The 21,431-nt window shown below is 39.1% G+C and overlaps 1 protein-coding gene across 3 annotated transcripts in view; it reads left to right on the top strand.

The window, feature by feature from the left end:
• The window catches only part of il1rapl2 (interleukin 1 receptor accessory protein-like 2), a 430,428-nt gene that overhangs the window by 235,855 nt on the left and 173,142 nt on the right, over nucleotides 1–21,431 (top strand). For all 3 annotated transcript variants that reach the window (XM_018670159.2, XM_051072153.1, XM_051072154.1), the window contains exon 4: nucleotides 1,111–1,214. In XM_018670159.2, the coding sequence (XP_018525675.1) occupies nucleotides 1,111–1,214 (104 nt within the window). The remainder of the gene's footprint in view (nucleotides 1–1,110; nucleotides 1,215–21,431) is intronic.

The raw sequence follows: 21,431 nt of genomic DNA on the forward strand, positions 1-21,431 counted from the left end.
ATGAAACCTTCATGGTTCCAAAATTCTCACATTAACTTGTTTCCTGTTAGAAACACCTAGTCAACAGATGCCGCTTTAATAATGGCAGTTAATAGGAAAAAGTACTTTTGGAGCTGCAGGGGATTATTTTGCTGTAGTGCAGGTGCCATATCATGCTCTTTTAATTTGTCCATGACTCAAATTTTTGGCTCGAGTGCTGGAGGTTGAATGCAAAATGAAAGGTGAGCTACCTTAATTTGAAAATGAAATTCAAGCTTCACAGAACTCTGCCCCACAATTTGGATTATATCATGATTTTAACTCAAATAAAGAAATTAAAAAAAGAACATAAAATGGCAGCTCTGCATTTTCATTTGAAAAATTTCTACAGCTTCTTTCAGTGTCATTCATAATAACAAGTGAAACAAAGTTATAGTAGTCTGGTTGCAGGTTGAAATCTGGGTGCATTGTTGATAACACTTTATTTTCTTTGCACTTGTTTGTGGCTGAGTAAAACACAGAAACTAGTGGGACTGATATATCATACTGTGGTCCCTGTAATAAAATGTCATCCCCCTATTCTTAGCAGTGTGGATTATATATGAATATATATATAGTGTACATACAAATGTATATGTATGTATATTAGGGCTGTCAACATTAACACGTTAACGGACCTGTGTGAGGTCGCTTGGGGTGAAAGGTGAAAGGTGACGCAAACACAGCTACCGCGACGACTGAGAAGACATCCACTGGTGTGCTTAACGAAATTTCTTGTTTTAATAAGCTTCCAAATGGAAGTTTAGATAAAACCAAAGTTGTATCTACATGGTGCAGTGATGAACTCTCTTTCCACCAAAGCACAACTAGTCTGAAGCACCACGGTCGGGCAAAGCACATCTTTGTTGATGTTAGCAAAGATGCTAGAGATGACTTTACACTTTGTCTTCATGCTTTTCAAGTTTTATGTAAAAAGCACTTTGAATTGTCTTGTTGTTGAAATGTGCTGCAGCCTATTACTGTGATTAACTCAGTTTGAAATTTTAATCAGTTCTTACGGCTCTAGTATGTATTTACAAATGTATTGTTTCATTTCACTATCTGATGTGTAATTTTCGGAATTTCCTCCAGGAGCCCATCATTTTCTCAGGCCACAGGCTGAGTAAAGAAGATGACTCCATCTGGTTCAGGTCGGCTGAAATAGAAGACAATGGATTCTACACCTGTGTACTGAGGTAAACAAAGTACATAACTACAAATAGGGCACTTCTGAGTTCATTTTGACCACTAATCTGGTACTGCCATGAATCAACCCTGAAGTAAAATGACTAAAAACAGGGTTTTGGGTACAACCTAGATTCTCCAGAGGAAGAACGATTTAGAATTATTTCTGGTTCAGCTGGGTGCATTGTTTATAACACTTGGTGAATATCACATAAATACTGCTCCTCTCCCCAGATGGGAGCTAGGTCAAAGTATTCTGAACAAAACACAGACTTTATTTTGAAGCTGCACTTCCAGCACCAGCACAATGGCTTCATAAGACTAAATAAAAACAGTGAGAATTTTACCAGCATGCAAACAAAATATTTTTGGCCCGACTCTGACCTGCAGCTGTGCTACTGGAGTTGCCTCAGTATTGTTGATTTCATCACATGGGAGCAACCTTGGAATAGATTTCTGACTCTGTGTTCTGTCTCTACCCAGGTGGCCCATTTACATTGCATGGGCAAAAAGCAGAACTGTGTTTGGTGGTTGAATAAAAGGTTTTATTCAAAAGAGCTCTGTATCCATTTTGAATAAAAAGAAAATGCTCCCTGTCCTCAGTAATCAATATTTCAAAACACAAATGACTGGTATTTTAAGAATATTACTATTTTATCATCACAACTGTAAGATATTCACTGTGAATGTCAGTAGCACATAGAGAATTTATATTTAAAAAGCCATTTTCTCATTAATGGGTTACATCTGCTGAGGTCTTGTGTCTAGGTGTTGAAGGTGTGTGTGTTTGCTTGTGTGTTTATTTGCCCTGCCAGGTATGTGGAATGCTGCCAGTTTGGTAAATTGAATATTTACAATAGGGCTTTTGGCACCACAGCAGAATTTGGCCTGAGTCCTACATGGTCCTGTAGGGATATGTCTGTGTCTTTGTGTGAGAGTTGATATTGTGCTGGTGGTGGGAGGGGTGGTGGTTGTGGAGTACTAACTTGTGTGAACCAGTTAGCTTTGTAGCCTAGAACAAGGGCTGTCTTGTTTACCTGCAAGTGGATGGTATAGGTGTGTGTGGGTGTGTGTTTGTGTGTAATGAGCTGAATTAACATTTGCCCCCTTGCAATCTGTTAAAAGCAAATATTTTGCCTATAGTCAGCCAATATCCTGAGGGTACAGGTCATCTTTATTTTTACTTTTGAGTAACCCTTTATTATAACTGTTGTTGTTTTAAAATAATGAATAACTTAAAAGAAAAAAAATCATTTTTCATCTTGGCTAAGGTAAATATTTATCCCTGCTGAGACTCAAAGAGATGCATGGATGAAATGATTTATGTAAAATTGAAGTTTATTCACTTTAGTTAAGAGGCTTACATCATTTGCCCTGAAATACACTGCTGTGTCAGAGTGTGTTTTTAAACTCTCTGGAATCAAGATGGCAAGCACAGAGTTAGCATGGCCAAAAAATCAGAATAGACAAAATTAGGAGACTAAAACCTGGGTTGAAAAATGCATAAAGTCTCCTTTAATTTTTGTCCATTCATGGGAAATAGACTGAACTAAGACCACAGAAGTCATTGTTAGCGCCTACCAATAGCTCTTGCAACACTAATATCGCTCAAAGTAAAGACTGCATTTCCCATTTACCCTTTCACTTCCTGTTGAAGGGGATGTTGTCCCTTGAGTGAATGTTCATTTCTGTGGGTTAAATGTTTTTATAAACAATGAAAAAACTATGAAAGAAAGTCCAAATTGTAACAAACCACAATTACTCTTTAACCAAAGAGAATGATTGGTGACACCAGACGAGCTGCTCTCCTCTTGGTTTGTGCCGTGACTCACCATGTCACCTCTCTACTTGATCCTGTTTGTCTTCTGCAGCCGATACCTTCAGCACCTTCACTGTCTCCTGCTTCTTTCCTTTTGCACTTTTCCATCACCTTCTCCCTCCTACTCCTTTTTTCTCCCATATCTAATCTGCTCTCACTTCATCTCACCAGCTGCCTCCATCCTCTGCTTCTCTTTCTCCTTCACCTTCTGTTTTTCTTCTCTCTGCATCTTACTCCTGTTCCATCTTTCACCCATTCTCTCTCTTTCTCTCTCTATCACTTCTGTTTCTCCCTGTCTGCACTCGATTCTCTTTGCCCCCCTTCATCACCCTCCCCTCGCCCTCCCCGTTCTCTGCTCTCATCCCACCTCCTTTTCCTGCCAGAGCTTGACACCTATCCTCCTTAATAAGCTCTCTCTCCCTCTCTCTCTCTCTTTCTGTCTTTCCCTTGCTCTCTCAGCATGACAACCTAATTAGGGCTTGGTGTCTGTCATTGTCTCAGGGTCTCTTATTAACACACACACACACACACACACACACACATAGGGTAGCAGCACCTCCTATCTGCTACCAACTGGATCATATTATATTACTAGAAGGCTGTATCTGCAATGTGTTAGAGTGCACACTGAAAGCCACAGGGAGAATATACAGTTAAAGGTATTTATTGCCTGTTGTTCTGATGTATCTTGTTGTTGCTATTGTAAGGAAACCCCCATAATATGCTCTATGACTAAAACCTATAACTGACACTCACTTCTGACTGGCATGAGGTGAAGTTGCATTTTTGCAGGGCAATAGAAACATGAAATCCATTTCACTTGCAGCAAGTTTTCCTTAAAAAGATAAAATGGATGTAATCTTGTATAAAACATTACCAAGTGAAGTTTGATACTTCATTTATCTCCATATGGTGCCAAGGTTCTACAATGGATCTTCTCTCCAAGATGTCACCTTTCCAGGTATTGGAGTGATGTTTCACTGTGGCACTCATATACTGCTCACTTATTTAGCAAATGACTAAAAATGGTTCTCAGTAACAGTCATCAGCTGAACTACAGGAGAAACAATGTAAAGAACAGACCCAAACAATGTATTGGACAATGGAACAGCAAATGTCAGACTGGCTAAGGACGCTGTTGTCTTGTTTCGCTGTTTCTACATAGTCATAACCCTGTCTCTTAGAAATTACATGATTTACATATTTGACAAGTCACATATATGTTGATAGTGAGCATATCAGTAAAATATTAACAGACAATTTACAGAATTTGTTTTCTTCCAGAATATCAGCTCTTGCTGTGTAATATCCTATTGTAGTGACTCCAGCATTATTATTAATTCTCTATGATTACAATATGTTTAAACACTCAGAGCACTTTGTTAAATTTAAGGAATGATCACATGGTTTGGTGTATGTCTGGTTTAATAAAGGAAATGTTCACCATGACTTCAGACACAACATGTTTATTTACATTTAACATTAATTTTTTCCTAACCTTAAGTGCTTTTGTTGCCTAAACCTAGACACAGATGGTACTCTGGATGCAAAACGCAGTCTCTGGTGTGGCAGTTGGGCACCTGATATCCAACTAATCCAGCCACCTCCTATTGACTCCACTTATTTAATCTAGCACTTCATACATTCATTCAAAAAAAAAAAAAACTCACTTCTGTACATAATCCAGCCATCACATTTCCTACAAAACATATTTGTTTCAGCACTTCATTTATATAGAAGCGTAATTTCTAGGAGACAGAGTTGATAAATGGGTTTTTGTTTCTTACTGGAATTCCATGTGCCATGTTAGCTAGCTAGAGCCAACAGATGCTTATCAGTGTATGGCATGTAGTGTAAGGGTTTTGGAAATGAGAGGAGAAGTCCCACCTTACATATTTATGTCTAAAGACCTTGACTGTTTTTCATGAAGTATTTCCTCAGTAGCAGCTATCATGACATCGTGGCAGTGTGTTTTCATCCTTTGCATCCTTTATTGTTTGCAAATAGGAAAGCCATCCATATTAGTCTCCATCCCCTGCTGTGCATTCACTTACCCTGTTACTCTGTCCATTTATGCATTCATCTATAGCCATCCCCCCACTCACCAATCCATCTATCCATCCATCCACTCACCTGTCTGCGCTTTACACTTGTCATGGTGATAGATGTGTGTGTGATGAGATGTCTCTATCATCTCTAGTGAATTAACAAGCCGTGACAGACAGGGTCAGGGGGAAAACGATGAGCTTTTCTACAGACCTTTTTTTTTTTTTTCTGTTCCTTCCATGGATTCCTTTTTGATTCATTTTATTGTTTGTCTCTCTCTGGCTCCCCTCTTAGTTAATTTGATGTGTTTGTCCTCAAATTCTGTTAATTTTAAGTTTCTCAATGTGTGATCTAAACTTGGTCCAGGAGACACAGCTGCAGAGAATGGTAAAAAGATAGTTTTGAATGTTGAATAGAATGGTGTCAGGCTAGTTTATAGCAGGGTCTCTTGTCTCTTTTCAGTTGTGTCCAGACAATCCCGGCTGTCATAATGTGATAGGATCCTCTCATGAGTTCACACAGGAGCCGTTCAGGCTGTGAGGCACAAAACCAATATGATAAAGGAAAACAGACTATTGTGAGAACTACTTGTTTTACAATCTTGTTTTCAAGGTGGAAAATCTAAGTTGAATTCCTAAATACATGATAGAACTTAGTGTGCCTGAGGCAAAATGATATGAATTCACACTCAGCATTGAACCTTTATGACCTCTACAAAAAGGCCCAGGATTCTTTAATTCATGCAGTATGCCCTGGGTCTGCCCCAAGTTTTGTAGCTGCTGGCAGATGATATGTCCGCTTCTTTCTGAAGTCACTGACAAACCTCTGAAGCCCTCAGACATCATGCGTGCACTTTGTTGTAACCGAGGAAAGTCTGGATAAAAGACAATATAGGCTGCTGTTTGTCTCGTGACTTTAACTGTTGTTGAGCTCTAGCTAGCTCTACCTAGCTACATCCCTGAAAATTAGAGACAGATGTCCACAAAATGGTTGCAATTGTGTTATAAGTTGACTTACAGAAGTACAGACTCTCAAATCTGCAAATTTCTTGGACATTCAGAATCCTAAGGTGAACTGTTTCTAGCAACTTGCACTGCAGCTCTCATATTAGCTACAACTTAACTGACATTGGTGGTATGGATATGTCTGTATCTACTAAGTGGTTTAGAAAATAATACGTTTCCAAAAGTGAAATTTTGCTAATGTTGGCTTAGTTCGGTAACCGATACTTTAATAATAACAACTTATCGAAAGACAGCTGAAAACAATGTGACAGCATAAGAGGGGTCACATGTAATGTTGAAATCATTATTATAATCCCCCAAATCTCCAGTGTCTCTCTGCTTTACAGAGCTTTATAGCAAGTTTTAGTTCATCATTTAGTTGTGCGGCCTGCAAGTTTACTGTTTTGGTTTTGATTCCCATCACTCTCATACTGGTAGTTTTGGCCAAGCAGCAGGCAGATATTTTCAGCAGGCAAGGTCAGGCTGTAAAAACAGAGCAGGTGAACATAGTGGAGTATTTAGCTGCTAAAGAGGCATTTCCCTCAGGAAACTTAAGGAGACAGAGCTAAAAGGAAAACTTAAAGGAAATTTAAAGATCCTACAAAGCGGCTTTAAAAAAAATCCCACTTAAGTTGGTTATAGGGCTTGTGTCTTTCCTGAGGACTCTACATTTAAGAATGAATTTGTTTACATGAATATTATGTAGATAGAAAAATCTCATTGGTATTTCTTGAAGTAATAATCATTCAGTTTATACACAAGTGCTGTGTAAGAGGTTTTTCATTCATTCTGGTGGAATCTCCTGTTACTGCCAGATATTCAGAAGTGAACAGAAGAGGACAGATAATGATATTGTGTAATTGTGTAGGCTCTGATAACAGCTTGTCTTCTTTTAAAATATAATGATCCTGTGGGGTTATCTTCAATAGAAAACATATGATGACTCTTGGTTAAACCATTCTGTCTTATTAATGGTTGTGTAGAGTTTTTAATTTGATATCCTGTGGAATAAAATGCTCCCAGGCATATTGCTGCCCCCCCACCCCTGAAGTTGTAACATGCTTCATTTCATATGGACTGTGGGGATCTGTCTTTTGCCTGTTGATTTTCAAAACACTGCAAATCCTCTGTGTCTACTGTAGTGTGTGGGTTTGTATGAGCTAGAGAGGAGGAGTACAACCTGGAGACACCGCTATAAAACCAAAGGTGAACAAGCATTAAAGGTGGAGTGACATTCCCTCTCAGGAGACAATAACTGGAAAATAACATTGTCTGAGACACAGGGTACAGAGAAAGAGAAATGTGCACAGGGAGAAGGCAAAAGAAATGAAAGCAGGTGGGTGGGAAGAGAGAAAAAAGAAGAGGGTAAAGAGAGAGTCAAGGAGAAAGTAGTTAAATTGGAGGGATGGGGAGAGGGTAAATAGACTGAGAGGAAAAACAGAGGGAGGCTGAGAGAAGGTTGAATTGTACATAGAGAAGGAGGTAGAGAGAGAGAGATGGAGGAATGAGTGAAGGAGAAAAGAAAAGCAAAAATCCATTTTCTCTGCAGGTATAAGGACCTCAGTAGGGGGAGAGGGCATGCTGTGACTGCCCAAGACCCTCTATACGCCCACTATGATTAGGACACCAATACACACACACACATACACACACACACACACACACACACACACACACACACATCACTTAAAAAAGAAATTGATACACACAGTGAGAGGTCTCAGTTTACTTTTGAGGCTGTAACGCTGTGACAAAGACTTTGCACAAAACCTCTATCCTGCAACACTCGAGTGTCTGGCAGAATCAAAAAGTAGATGCAAACACGCACAGACACATACACACACTCTGAAGAGGACAAAGAATGAGAAAGACAGAGGACAAAGTGATAGAGAGAAGGACTCTGAGAGAGCAAAATAATGAGTGTTAGATAGTGAACAAGGTAGCGTGTGATGAGAGATTTCATGCCTCTGACTTTGCCTTCACTTCAACACATCACATTAGATGGAAATGTAACTCGTTTTCTGTGTGGGAAAATGAGTGACTAGCCAGCTGAAAAGCTCTGGGATAGTGAGTCTGTGAATTGGTTGGCTGGCTGCTTGATTGGGTGGGTGGGTGGTTGTTTCATTTGGTAATGTCTTGGCAGGATGATTAGCTTGGTAAGGTCTGTGACTGGTTGGATTGTTGGCAAATTGGCAAGCTTTCTGGCTTGTTGATTGAATGATTGTTAAAGTGGATGGGTTTCTGGATGTTTGATTCCATGGATAACTATTTGATTGGTTGTTGGGCTAGCTGGTTTGGCTCACCAACTCAACTGAGTTTATGAAGCAGGTTTACTTTCTGATTGGCTGCTAGACTGTCTGGCTCATTGACTGGGTTAGTGGTAAGGCTGTCCCCATCAGAAAAGCAACAGCATCAATTGTTTGTGAAATTATTTTAAAATGGCCAGGAACTTTCCCAGCAGCTGAGGAAAAATTTCAGGAACCTTAACTCCATTATTGTTTTTAGTGCCAAAACAGTCCCTGCTCTGGGGGTGGTTTCTGAATGGCCCAGGAACTGCCAAAAAGTGGTGCTCAACGTTGCTTACAGGTCAAACACAAACCTTGTGTCTGCTACAATTTGTGTGCCTTCACACAGTGAGCAAGCACTGGTTGCCTGGTCAAAGGATAGACATTTTTATATAAAAAAACAAAAATATAGTTGTCCTGCTAGTCCAAAAAGTGAAACAAAAACAAGATAAGAACAGGAAAACAAGCTCCAGATTTTAGTTTTTGTGAACCCTCAGTAACTGGAGCTAACCAACCCTACTGTAGAAATTATGTTTAGTAAGGTGGTGATGGAGGTGTTTCGACAATAAGTAAGCACATTATGCACTGTGGATCAAGTCATTGTGGACTTTCTATATTAAACCAAGACTGTAGTCTTTCTCAAACAAAAGTTTATTAAGCCTTAGTTGCTATGACCAAGAATGGATATTGGAAGAAAGCAAGCAAAATGCATTTTACTGATTTGTTCAGTATCAACATTTTGTGACCTGTTTAACATTTCCTCATTGTGTTGATCAGAAAAGTATTCTCGATGTTGCAAATTCATAAGAATTCATGTTGATGGCTTGATGACTGGTTTTTCTGTTTTTCTACTGAAATTTCTGCATCATTATACCAATCTCATATCCTATGAAGTGATGTCAACTATTTACCGTTGTTGATCAGTGAAAGGCTAATTTCCTTTTTTTCCCCCATAGATGTGTATACCTTTTTCTTCCACTCTTTATCTCTCAGCTATTCCCCTGTGGTATTTCTAGTAAGCTGAACCACCTGTCTCTCTTTGCGTTAGAGGATAAATCTCCTCTCAGTGGACACTCTCACACAAGAAACACACACATAGTTGTCACAAGGGTGTTTTCTAATGCCAGCCAAATGTTTAACCTTTCTCTTCATCAGATTAACAGCCTCAGAGCAGGAGATAAAGACAGCAAGTGGAAAGAATACGAGACAAAGAGATGAAGAGAAAGACAATGGCAGTAGGAGAGTAAAATAGAGAGGAGGAGAGAGCAAAATAGGGGCAGAGAAGGAGAGAACAGTCATTTGAAGTTTCTTTGGCAGTCCTCTATGACTTGGCAGCCATTGAGTCGGTACCACTCTCTTGCCAATGTGGGCCAACATGTGCCAGTGCATGCCAACTTGAGCCAATGCCTGCTGTCCTGGGCAGTCTTTGAAAAAAAGAAAAGAAAAGTAGGCCTTGCTTTGGACTCTTTGATGTTCAAAGGGCTTTAAGGTGTTCTGAAATATGATCTGACTTGGTGGAGATATGGAGGAAAGGACTAAGACAGAGGAGAAACGAGGGCAGAGGAGGATGTATGAAAACCAAGCAACCAGAGTGTCAGAATGGTCTTGTGTTAGAGAGACTGCTCTGTAAGACCAAGGTGGTAGTTTGATCCTCACAACATCCACAACCCTTGTCTAAGTGTCCTTCATGAAGACATTGATCAGCGTACTCACTCATTAAATCCATACTGAGCATACTTTCACCCCTTGAAGTAGCATATAATTACCTCAAACTTATCATGCTCAGTTGCTGATTGTAGCCTTATGGTACTCTACATTTAAATTTATTCATTTGGCAGATGCCTTTGTCCAAAAAGGGTGTACAAAAGAAGTACAATCAAAGCCTTCAAGAATTAGTGTCACAAGGTTCCGGGAGTCTGAAGTCATAAGTACATAGGAAATTACATGTTTTTAGATAAAGAAATAGGAGTGAGAGAAAATGCACATTAGATGAGAATGTACTGTTGCAAGAGGAAGGACAGAATGGAATTCTGCTGACAGAAATGAGTTTGGTAAATTTCTTGCCTTGCAGTGACGATAGGTTTTGTCATTGCACATTTTTGACACATAATGAACAGTAAGGACCTGCATGAAGGAATTGAGGTAGCTTGGTGTCATACTGGTGGTTACTCTAAAGGCCTTTTCACACTGAGGGCATTTTTTTTTCACACAAGTAATTTGCATGTCAATTTAATTTTTTGAGCGGTTGTTTTTGTTATGACTATTTTCACACAAACATGAAAACTATGCGACGAAAAAGCGATGATTTTTGACAGGATCTTTCTGAGCTTTAGCACTGTGAATAAAGGCATCACAATCACAGACTGTAAGAGGCTGCTCTGGGTCAAAGGATCCCAGTAATTGGTCCTCTGCTTCCTCACATGCGGCAGTCACATCAGATGCATAGTTATTATACTTTTCTAGCCTGCTTGGAGTCCACTTGGAGTAGCAAAAACTCAATGTTTATTAGTGATAAAATGCTAAAACAGCAAGGAAAAGAGAAGATTAGACCCCTTCCAAAAACAAGACTGAAGCTAAAGAGCCTCTGTGGTCAGCAGGCTTTTTGTGAACCTGACATCTAACATTATCTCTAGACAAAACTGCAATACTAAAACTCTGGATTATCTCCACTTCCAAAGTTTGTAAATTCTCACTTTCTGTAATATCTGTGCGTGGCTACTATAGTATGGTAAAGAGTAGAAAAGAAGGGTGGAACACAGATTTTAGTTATTGTTAAATATACAGTGGTTGAGCAACTAAAACACCTGGTTATGATTAAGAAAAGACTGTGATAATGGTTAATAGAAAGAAAATGTCAACTGTAGGTCTGTGACAGGACACAGCCTATTATAGCCTGCATAGAAGACTGATGCACTACATCCCCATCCACCAGCTTGACTTTGACCTTCTCACTACATAAAGGGCAACCTCCTGTACTGGATATACATTTTGAAGTGCTGAGTCACTCAAACGAATGAACGTTGTAGTTACATTGTGCTGTTTCATTATGCTTTTGCTATTATTCAGAATGCTGAAGACATCTTTGGGCATCGACCCTTTGGCAAGGATTGTATGAGCACCTGCAACACTGTCAACATTAAGTGAGCTGTATTGTTCAGTGTAGTGTATTTAATAGTAATAAAATGCAAGAACAGCAAGATGGAGAGGAGGTAAAACTCCAGAATGAGAGTGAGGCCAGAGTAAAGTAAAGTATATAATTTAACCTTGAATGAGTTACACCTGGGGCAATTGGCACAGGCAGTATTGTTGTAACAGGTATGATAGAAATCCAGCAGTATTCTGGGTACTAAAGACCAGGGTTGAAACCCATCAGCTGAAGCAATGTCTGTTTTCATTTCAGTTTCTGCAGCACCCAACATGCTGTCCTCAGCTGCAAATCAGCTTATTGACTTACAGGAAGTATAAAGATGGTCCTCTACCTTCCATTTAACCCAGCTTGAATTAAGTGTAGATCTGTGTTTAGGGCTGACATTGATGCATTCACCTCAACTAACTTGAATAAACTGAATGAAATGATTGATTTTATGAAATTGTGTTTGTGGTGCTGTAATCCATAATCAGTCAAATGAGTGGCAAAACATGTTCAAGCTCTTCTTAGGCAACTTACCGCCAGACAATTCCACAGTTCAGTAAAATCTGTAATATGATACAAATACATACACACATCATAGATGTGAAAATAAGTACATGAACTTGAACAGCAGTCCAACACAGGCATAAATGAATAGAAAATCAAGCCTGCACAACAACTTAATTTTAAATACAGGCCTTGGGGTAAATGTGCTCAGTACTGCATACAAATAATGCACACACACACTCAGTGGTGTCACCTTGGCCAGGTGAGTCCAGACACATTAGCTTTCATGCTGTATAACCCAAGCTAAAGCCTACATTACATATTTTGGGATCTTTAGTCGTTCATAACCAGCAATGCTCCAATTATCTACTTTTCAAACCCTTCTCATCAAACACCTACTTACTAATGGTGGTACACAACAGGAATTAAGACTATCAATTCTTCCATATTGCTTTGAGATATTTCTAGTTCAATAGTATAGTGATACTGTGCCTCAAATATACAGTGTGCGCCTGAAGTATGGCTGATCAATTCAGTTTGCCACAGGCAAACTCCAATCAAGTTCTAGACACATCTCAAGGATAATTAAAACAAACTGGATGCACATGAGCACAATTTGGAGTGCTATAGCAAAAAGTCTGAATATTTTAGTAAATGAGAGATTGCAGTTTTTGATTTGAGTTGTTATTAAGATAGATTGATGGTAAAATGATGGCAATTTTATCCATTTCAACTTAAATCTACTATAGCCTGTCTTAGTGATGCAGTGCATTACTGATTGTTTAATGTTAAGTAACACAACCATTTAATGTTATGGTCAGTATAGCATACTGTAAGAATTTTTAGTCTGGGTGGCTGAAACTAAATACCATAACTTGGCAGTATTTGCTTTTAAAGTTTGATTTACCCCAAGAAAGCATGCCAACACGATGATGATAATGCACTACACAGGAAAAGGAAGAGTAAGTTGTGCTGTTGGCATTTATCCTTGAATCCATCAAAAACAACTATAAAGAAAGTGTTAAGAAAGTTGTAAATTATCTTTTTTGAGTTAGTTGTGTGTTTAGATTCATTGAGACTGGTTTGGTTTTTGTCTTGTGGCACAAACCTGTATGTTGCTGGACTAGTTTCTGTACTGAAAAATCAATCTGGAAAAAACAAAACATGCCCCATTATGCGCCTGTTTTTCAAGCTGGTCTACATGTCACTCATAGTGACATGTAGTTCAAACAGAGCATCACAATGGGAAGGAAAGGTGATTTAGGTGACTTTGAATGTGGCATGGTTGTTGGTGCCAGATGGGTTGGTCTGAGTATTTAAGAAACTGCTGATTTGCTGGGATTTTCCCACACAACCATCTCTAGCGTTTACAGAGAAAGGTCCAAAGTAGAAAAAATATCCTGTCAGCACTAGTTCCCTGGGCAAAAATGCCCTTTTGATGCCAGAGGTCAGGGGAGAATGACCAGGCTGCTTCGCACTGATAGGAAGGCAACAGTAACTCAAATAACCCCTCGTTAGGACTAGGTTATGCAGAAGAGCATGTCTGAACACACAGCATGTTGAACCTTGGGCTACAGCAGCAGAAAACCACACCAGGTGCCACTCCTGTCAGCTAAGAACAGGGAACTGAGGCTACAGTTCACATGGGATCACCAAAACTGGACAACAGAAAATGGGAAAAATGTTGGCTGGTCTGATGAATCTTGATTTCTGCTGCAGTATTCAGTTGGTAGGGTCAGAATTTGGCGTAAACAACATGAAAGCATGGATCCATTCTGTCTTGTATCAGTGGATCAGGATGGTGGTGGTGGTGTAATGCTGTGGGTGATATTTTCTTAGCACACTTTGGGCCCCTTGGTACCAATTGAGCATCATTTAAATGCCAGAGCCTTTAGTATTGTTGCTGACCATGTCCATCCCTTGATAACCACAGTGTACCCATCATCTGATGGTTGCCTTCAGTAGGATAATGCTCCATGTCAAAAAGCTCAGATCATCTCAAACTGGTTTCTTGAATGTGACAATGAGTTCACTATACTCAAATGGCCTCCACAGTGACCAGATCTCAATCCAACAGAGCACCTTTGGGATGTGGTGTAACAAGAGATTTTCATCATGGATGTACAGCCAACAAGTCTGCGGCAACTGTGTGATGCTGTCATGTCAATATGGACCAAGAAGAGGAATGTTTCCAGCACCTTGATGAATCTATGCCATGAAGAATTAAGGCAACCCAGTACTAGCAAGGTGTACCTAATAAAGTGGCCAGTGAGTGTATATCCATGTAGAGATCATTTAAATTCAAGGTTTTTCTGCTATAATCTGTCCACTGAGACAAAGGTAAGTTTGTTGCTTATCAGTAGTGACACATATTGATCTGTTCTTCAGAGGCTGAGGTTGCTGACCTTACACATAAAAGAATATTAGCACTCAAGTGGAACATACACATACGCACACACACACTCATGCATAGCTCTGCCCTTTTCTACAGTACACTGACACTTGGCCAGAAATGGAACAACCTGTGGACTGTAGCTTTACTTACACAGACAGACACAGACAGTACCTAACAAACACACATGCACATATGCAATTGCACAGCACACACACTGACACAACATGTGACAAACATTAAAAGGGGTGGTTGCTGCCTTGAATAATTTTCATGTCTCAGTTGACACAGGCTTGTGTGTCTCTGTGAGTATTTGTGTGTGCTGTTTGAGTTATGTGTGTATTCTCTTTAGTAACTTTAATTACCAAGAGAGTGCAGTTATTTTTTAATGAAGTTCCAGTACATTTTTATGCAATTTAGTTTTAGTTTTTTTTTAATCAAAAAAGACTTTAGATGACCTAAGGACTTTTGTAATCACTATAAAATGACTCACAGTTGCACCCACTGTTGTAATGAATTAATGTATCCAGTAACTGTGACTTTAAATAGTAAACATATTTCCTAAAAACCTCAATAAAAAACAAACTTCACTGATAAAAGCATATTCATTACTGTCATTTGGTGGACAATGCCTAAATTAAACACTGAAAAAAGCTACAGGCAGAATTTATGACCTTATTAATGTCACACACACAGCTTTTTGTGGGCTAATACATGCATCCATATACTGTTTATATAAGCATTTGTGTCCAGATACCTGCATGCATTGAAATGTGTATGTGGTAGTGTGTGTGTGTTTGTGTGTGTGTGAATGTCTCAGTATGCGCAGGTGTCCGCGCTCTCTCTCTCTCTCTGCCTGTTAGTTAGATTGATAGTCAAATTAATCTGCAGCTCCGTCCAGGTATAAACACGCTGCCTGCTGGCCAGGATACGTCCCCCTCTATTAGCGCCATAATTCAACGCACCCTCCAGCAGCCTGCCCTGATCACAGGAGGGTAATTGCAGGGAGGGTGAGCTTGATTTATTGACATAGAGGATATGGTGGATTATAAGTTGATTTGGAGATTAATTTATGGCTCATTTTGCATCTTAGATAATTGGAATTTGTGTGTTTTTTGGAGAGCGCTGAGCAGCAATCACAAACACACACACACACATACAAGTAGTACACAAATGTGAAATATTAGCGGTCAGCCAAAGTACAGTGTAGTGCTGCTTTCCTTCAGGACACTTTGGAAGCAATTGTGAACATTGTAACAGATGTACAGCAAACCCTTCAAATTAGGATCAGAGTGTAACGAATGAAATAATCATTATAGCCTCAATACATATGCAGTTTATATGCCAGTGTGCCTCAAACAGCACTTTCAACTTGAACATGAACTTCTGAGATGAGGCTACAAGAATGGAGGAAAATGAATCCAATTAGTAGATATGTTAGTTATATAAGACGTTATAATATGTGTAATGTAATTTTAATTTGTTTTATTGTGCTTGCTCAGTTGATTTGATAGGTGTGTTTCCAGTTACACTGAAAGATGTTTTTGCTCACACCTGGAATCTGTTTCAGCATGACAGCACATTCCTCATTTGTCTTAATGCACATAGGAAGTCATGAACACACTCCTATGCACATACTGGTAAGAGTGAAATCCCATGTTTTATTCATAGCTGTCTTCAAATGCAAATAAAGTCGACCAACTGTACCCTTTCTTTGCCATGTTACAAAATAACAAGCCACACACAACAGACAAGATTCACACGCGCACTTTTGTGTGTGTGTGTGTGTGTACCAGTCTTCAGTTTAATGTAGAAACTCGCAGATAACAAAAGGGTTATGAATGTCAGCCACTTACATTAGACACAGAATGGCAGCCACAAATCTTTCGTTTCACCTTTTAAATCTCTTTTTTCACCTCATTCATTTCTAGGAGGACAGGATGCAGCTTCACTGGACACATTTTACTGACATTAAATTGTCAAGCAAGGCCTTATTTGTAAGGCATGTTTGTTATAAAAGTCCTGCACAGAGCAGCAAAGGACACACATATAGGAAACCATTGGAGAATTTGTCAAAGTTAATTTCACAACTACAAAATAATGAGCAAATGTGGTGTTTCTTCACACCTCATGTATATTTGTAATGCTTTCACTTATTTATGCTACAGTATACTGTATTTATTAATTTAAAGGATTAGTTCAACATTTAAGGAAACAGACGTAACCGTTTTCTTGTTGAGAGTTTCATGAGAAGATCAATATCATCATGTCTGCATGCTAAATGTAAAGCTACCACAAGGAGCCGGTTAGCTTAGCTTAGCATTAAGACTGGAAACTGGGAAACAGTAAGCCTGCTGTCCAAAAACTCACTCATTAAAGCATTATATGTGGTCAACAAGATAATAGATTAGCTTTTGTGGTGCTTGTCAGTGCCTGATCTGTACCTGGTAGCACGATCCGTTCTGCACATGCGCCAAAATTGGAACATGCACAGAACTGAACCTATTTTACAACACTGCCCGATCCATTCCACACATGTGCAGTCATAAGTTTTAAACAGCCATAATAGCCTGTCTGCTTAGACATGTTGGAGTCGTGCAGTCGAGCCAGTTCACTTGACCAAACACTCTGTGAATGAAACAGTGGAAGTAAAACCAAACCTTTGCATAACTTTTTATGTTTAAAGGGATAACTACGTTATTTTTGAACCAGGGTGATGATTTTGGGTGTAAATCATTGCTAGGGATAAAGGTCTTTAGAATAGGTGTAGTATAGATCAAGAACCGCAAACAGCTGCTGCAGTGTAAACAAACGATGCATACTTCCACATCAAAGTACATCTACTAAAGTAGTTGGTTTAGTCACCGAGAGGCTCAGAATGTTATTATAATTATCTGACGACATTATGAATAGGATTCATACAGAGACAGACCTATTTATTAACCAGAAACATTGCTTTTTATCTCAACCAGACTCCATTGACAAAAACAGTAATTTAACTAATGAGAGCAGAACTATAATGCCACTCCCTCGATCTGTTAGTTTGTTAAGTTACTCTGTGGTACTTTTACTTACGTAAATGATCTGAATATTTCTTCCACCACTGAAAGTCACACAGTAACACTGACAAACTAACAGATGGAGACAGCGGTACTCCAGCAACTCCTGTGTTCTACCTGTAATATTACAGTTTTTATCATTGGAGTTTGGTAGCGATTACCGGGTACACTGTTCTTGATCAATAATGCACCGATTCCAAAGATAAATTCTGGATTGCATTGTCTAGCCCATATAATGATGGAATATGGTATAATTAGTCTGTCAATAAAGGTATATCATCTAAGCACTGTGTTGGTGTATGATTATGTTACCGATCGGTACAGCTAGCTATGGTTCGCTTCTGCTCATCTTGTGAAATCCAGTAGTGAAATTGGCATTAGCTAAGTGTTTGCTATGCATTTCTGTTATTTTTCGCTATTGGCAGAGGTACAGCGACATGCATATTTAGAGATATAATGGGTCTAACATCATTACAGAGGCCATATTCACATGTCTGCTGTCAAGTGTTTTGTTCATATGCGTGATACAAATCGGGCAGGTGTAGGTTGTGTTTCCGCTTACGTAGTTCTGCGCATGTACAGAGCGGATCATGCTTCTGGGTACAGATTGGGCACTGACAGTGCTGGTTACCTGTGGACATAACAAAGATAGCTATTTTGACCTGTTTTAAGTCTTTATGCTAAGCTAAGCTAACAAGCTTTCCTACTGGCTTTAGTTTCATTTTTCTATGTCAGTTCTTGTGCAGTCAGAGTTTAAGAGACCTAAGAAATCCTGACAAGCAGCATTTGCTTTTTGAGTGAACTGAACCTTTAATATTTTTGCAGTCCTTACAGGCTGACATAAATGCTTTTATTCATGTGGATATAATAATCCTATTATCATAGCTTATTTCTCAATTACACGGTAATACTTTATTTCCCACAGATTGTGACATGCCTTGCTTCAGTAAATAGGTTTGTTGAAAACAGATTACACTGTCAGTAAAGTGCATGAGTCCCATAAATGATCCCGATAAACACCAGTGCTGTTAATGCTGCTTTGTTGGCCTGCAAAGTGTGCACGGATCAAGAGAATGAAATAACCAGCAGCAATGAAATGCAAACACATCTCTAATAAGATCAAGATGAACCATAAATACCTACCCAGCACAATCTAATATGTAGCACAATATTAACTCTGTTTTTCAGTATTTCAAGATCTCTGCTCATTGCTCTGTGTCTTGAAGCCATTTTCTTGTCTGGTTAATAAAGTCCTGTGCCACATAAATGTCCTCCTCCTTCGTTTTGACAGATATTCACATTAGCAACTGTCTTCAGGGCTTAGATGTTCCATTAATAGCTTTTATTTTCAGGCGAATTTAGTATAATTTCTGTGTGGAAATTTGTAGAAAACATAACCTATTTAAAAAATAGGCAACAACTTAGAAGTAGTAAATTTAAAATAAACTTTTTTTATGCTGAAATGCAGGTGTATCTTGTGTCTTAATATTATAGCCTGCTGTATTTACACTTCCCAAAAGTGCAAAATCTTTAAAGTATTTATGCTTTCTTGTTTAGAATTAGACAAGCAGATTGATACCATTAAGATATCTGTACACTAAATACACCTAGAAGACCATACCCAGCAACTGGTTAGCTGAAAATGATGCATGTCCTGTTTGCCTTACAGGCAACTGGCAACAATGGACAACATTTATGTAGCGCTTTTATGGTCTATCGTCCACTTGATTTTTATGTAGGTCTCATTCACCCATTTACACACAAAGCACAGCATCAGGAGCAGTTAGGAGTTCAGTATCTCTCTGGAAGAGCCAAGAATTCAACTAGGAACTCTCTGATTACTAGACAACTGCTCTAACTCCTCAGCCATGGCATCCCCCAAAGTATAGCACAACAAAATGTGCAGCTCTAGCGTGTAGAGAATTTAATACTCTAGTGTCTTTTACCTCAGGAGCATTTTACTAACTGAAGCATTTAAATGTATTCTACACAGCACCAGATATGAAGACACACCCACACACAAACATACAATTTGCATTCGTAAGAGGTGCACAACATGCACTAAATGCTTCTGACACAGCGTCTGCATTGTAGTCTAATTGAAACGTCATGTTTATAGTGAGATATGCATAATACATTTCCTCTTTACATAGATCCTGTTTTTACCATTTAGTGTTTGGCATCTGGTTTCAGGGTTGGACAGGTGGGGGGGGGGGACCATGACAAAGGCTGATACAATAGTGAGAAGGTGAAGAAAATGTGGAAGGACATGGCAGAGAGGGAGACAAGAGAAAGCTGCCTCAGTTCTCACCATTTCAGTTCATCTCAATTCAGTGTGTGTTACTGGCATACATGCATAGAACAATATCATCAAAGCAACAAGATAAAAGCATTTTTTAACATAAAATCCTTCTCTGCTTTTGAAATGGTTTTTGTATCAGTGCCTTTGCGAGGGAGGACCCAGATTTCTTTCAATTCCGATTTTTCATTACTAGAATTGACAGTGCATGTGGAGGTTTAACACGTCATCCATGATCCATGTCACACGTAATCACACGTCAGTGCACAGTATAATCTACATTACTAACAAGCAGAGGTGGAACAAGGTTGTTTGGTAAGTCATAAATAGATCCAGGGTCAAGTCTTGAGTCACAGTATATGTTCTGGGTTTAGCGTAATGCAAGTAGCTAAAAAGTCACATAAGGTGAAACCTGAAGTAACAGATTTTCTGGGGCACTTGAGGGCAGCAGAAATAAGCTATAAAGACAGCACTGATACTGTCAATTTATTAAGAAATGCAATATAAGTTATTATGGCTAGTGTGCTAGTGCAGCATTAGCATTTATTTGGAGTTAGGGTGTCTGGGTACGTGAAAGTCAAATAGTCACAACTTTAGATCTGTTTTTAATTCCTTAGAAAAATATCTAGCTCTTTAGCTGCTAAATGCTCCATGACCAGCTAGCTAGTAACGTATCTTAACAGCCCATAATAACATCATGTTAATGTTAGCTTCCATTTTTATAATGTCGACATCATGGCCTGCATGTTTGTCCATATTTCACATCATTGATTAGTTTTTATTTATTGATGAAAACACATTTTACTCTAGTTATCAAAGGTTATTTTTATTTCATTGTAGTCAAGTTATTGTAATGGAAACTGGACGTCAGCAAATACTTTTCATAGTCTTTGTTGACAAAATCAACACTGGCTCTGACGGGGAGCATGGAAAAGTGTAAATAAATGCGGGGGTTCATAAAACGCTGGATGATCTGTATGTGAGAGAAAGACAGAGAGAGAGCCACAGCAGCATGCAGGAAAAGGCAACTGAATCACTGGATGAGAAAACAAGATGCTGCAGGCTGGAGATGGATTGATGAGGAGGAGAGAAACTGAGGGATGGATGGATAAAAGGCTTTCCAGGCCTCTAGTTCAATGTTCAGTGGTCTTGGTTAGGTCAATGACTAAAAATATTCTTGTGTCCCCTATAGGACACACACACACACACACACACACACACAGGGAGAGAGACAGAGAGAGAGACATAGGCAGCATTGATGGGATAAGTGGTTTAGATCCACTTAGATGAGAGGTTGTGGTTAGGGGACAGTGGGTGAGTCCTGTGTTCCTGTGTGTGTGTGCATTGGTGAGAGAGAAAGAAAGAGAGATCAATGTGGTCCTTTGTGTCTGGAGGTGAACTTGGGAGAACACACACAGCAACACATACACGTTCATACATGCACAAGCAATTACAATCACCTTGAGAAGATTTCAAGACTTCAAATCCAAAATGATGTTGAAAACACATTGCATCATACACATCATAACAAACTTCAAAGTTTGTTCTTTTCATTTCATTAGATAATTCGGCTCAAGGACATACTGTCACACATGAAACATCCTAACAGCAGAATGTAGTGTGATATCTCGCTGGCATAGGGAGCTCTAACCCCCCACATAGCACCAATACAAGTAACAAACAACTC

Source organism: Lates calcarifer, linkage group LG8 (assembly GCF_001640805.2).
Source record: "Lates calcarifer isolate ASB-BC8 linkage group LG8, TLL_Latcal_v3, whole genome shotgun sequence".
NCBI lineage: Eukaryota > Metazoa > Chordata > Actinopteri > Centropomidae > Lates > Lates calcarifer.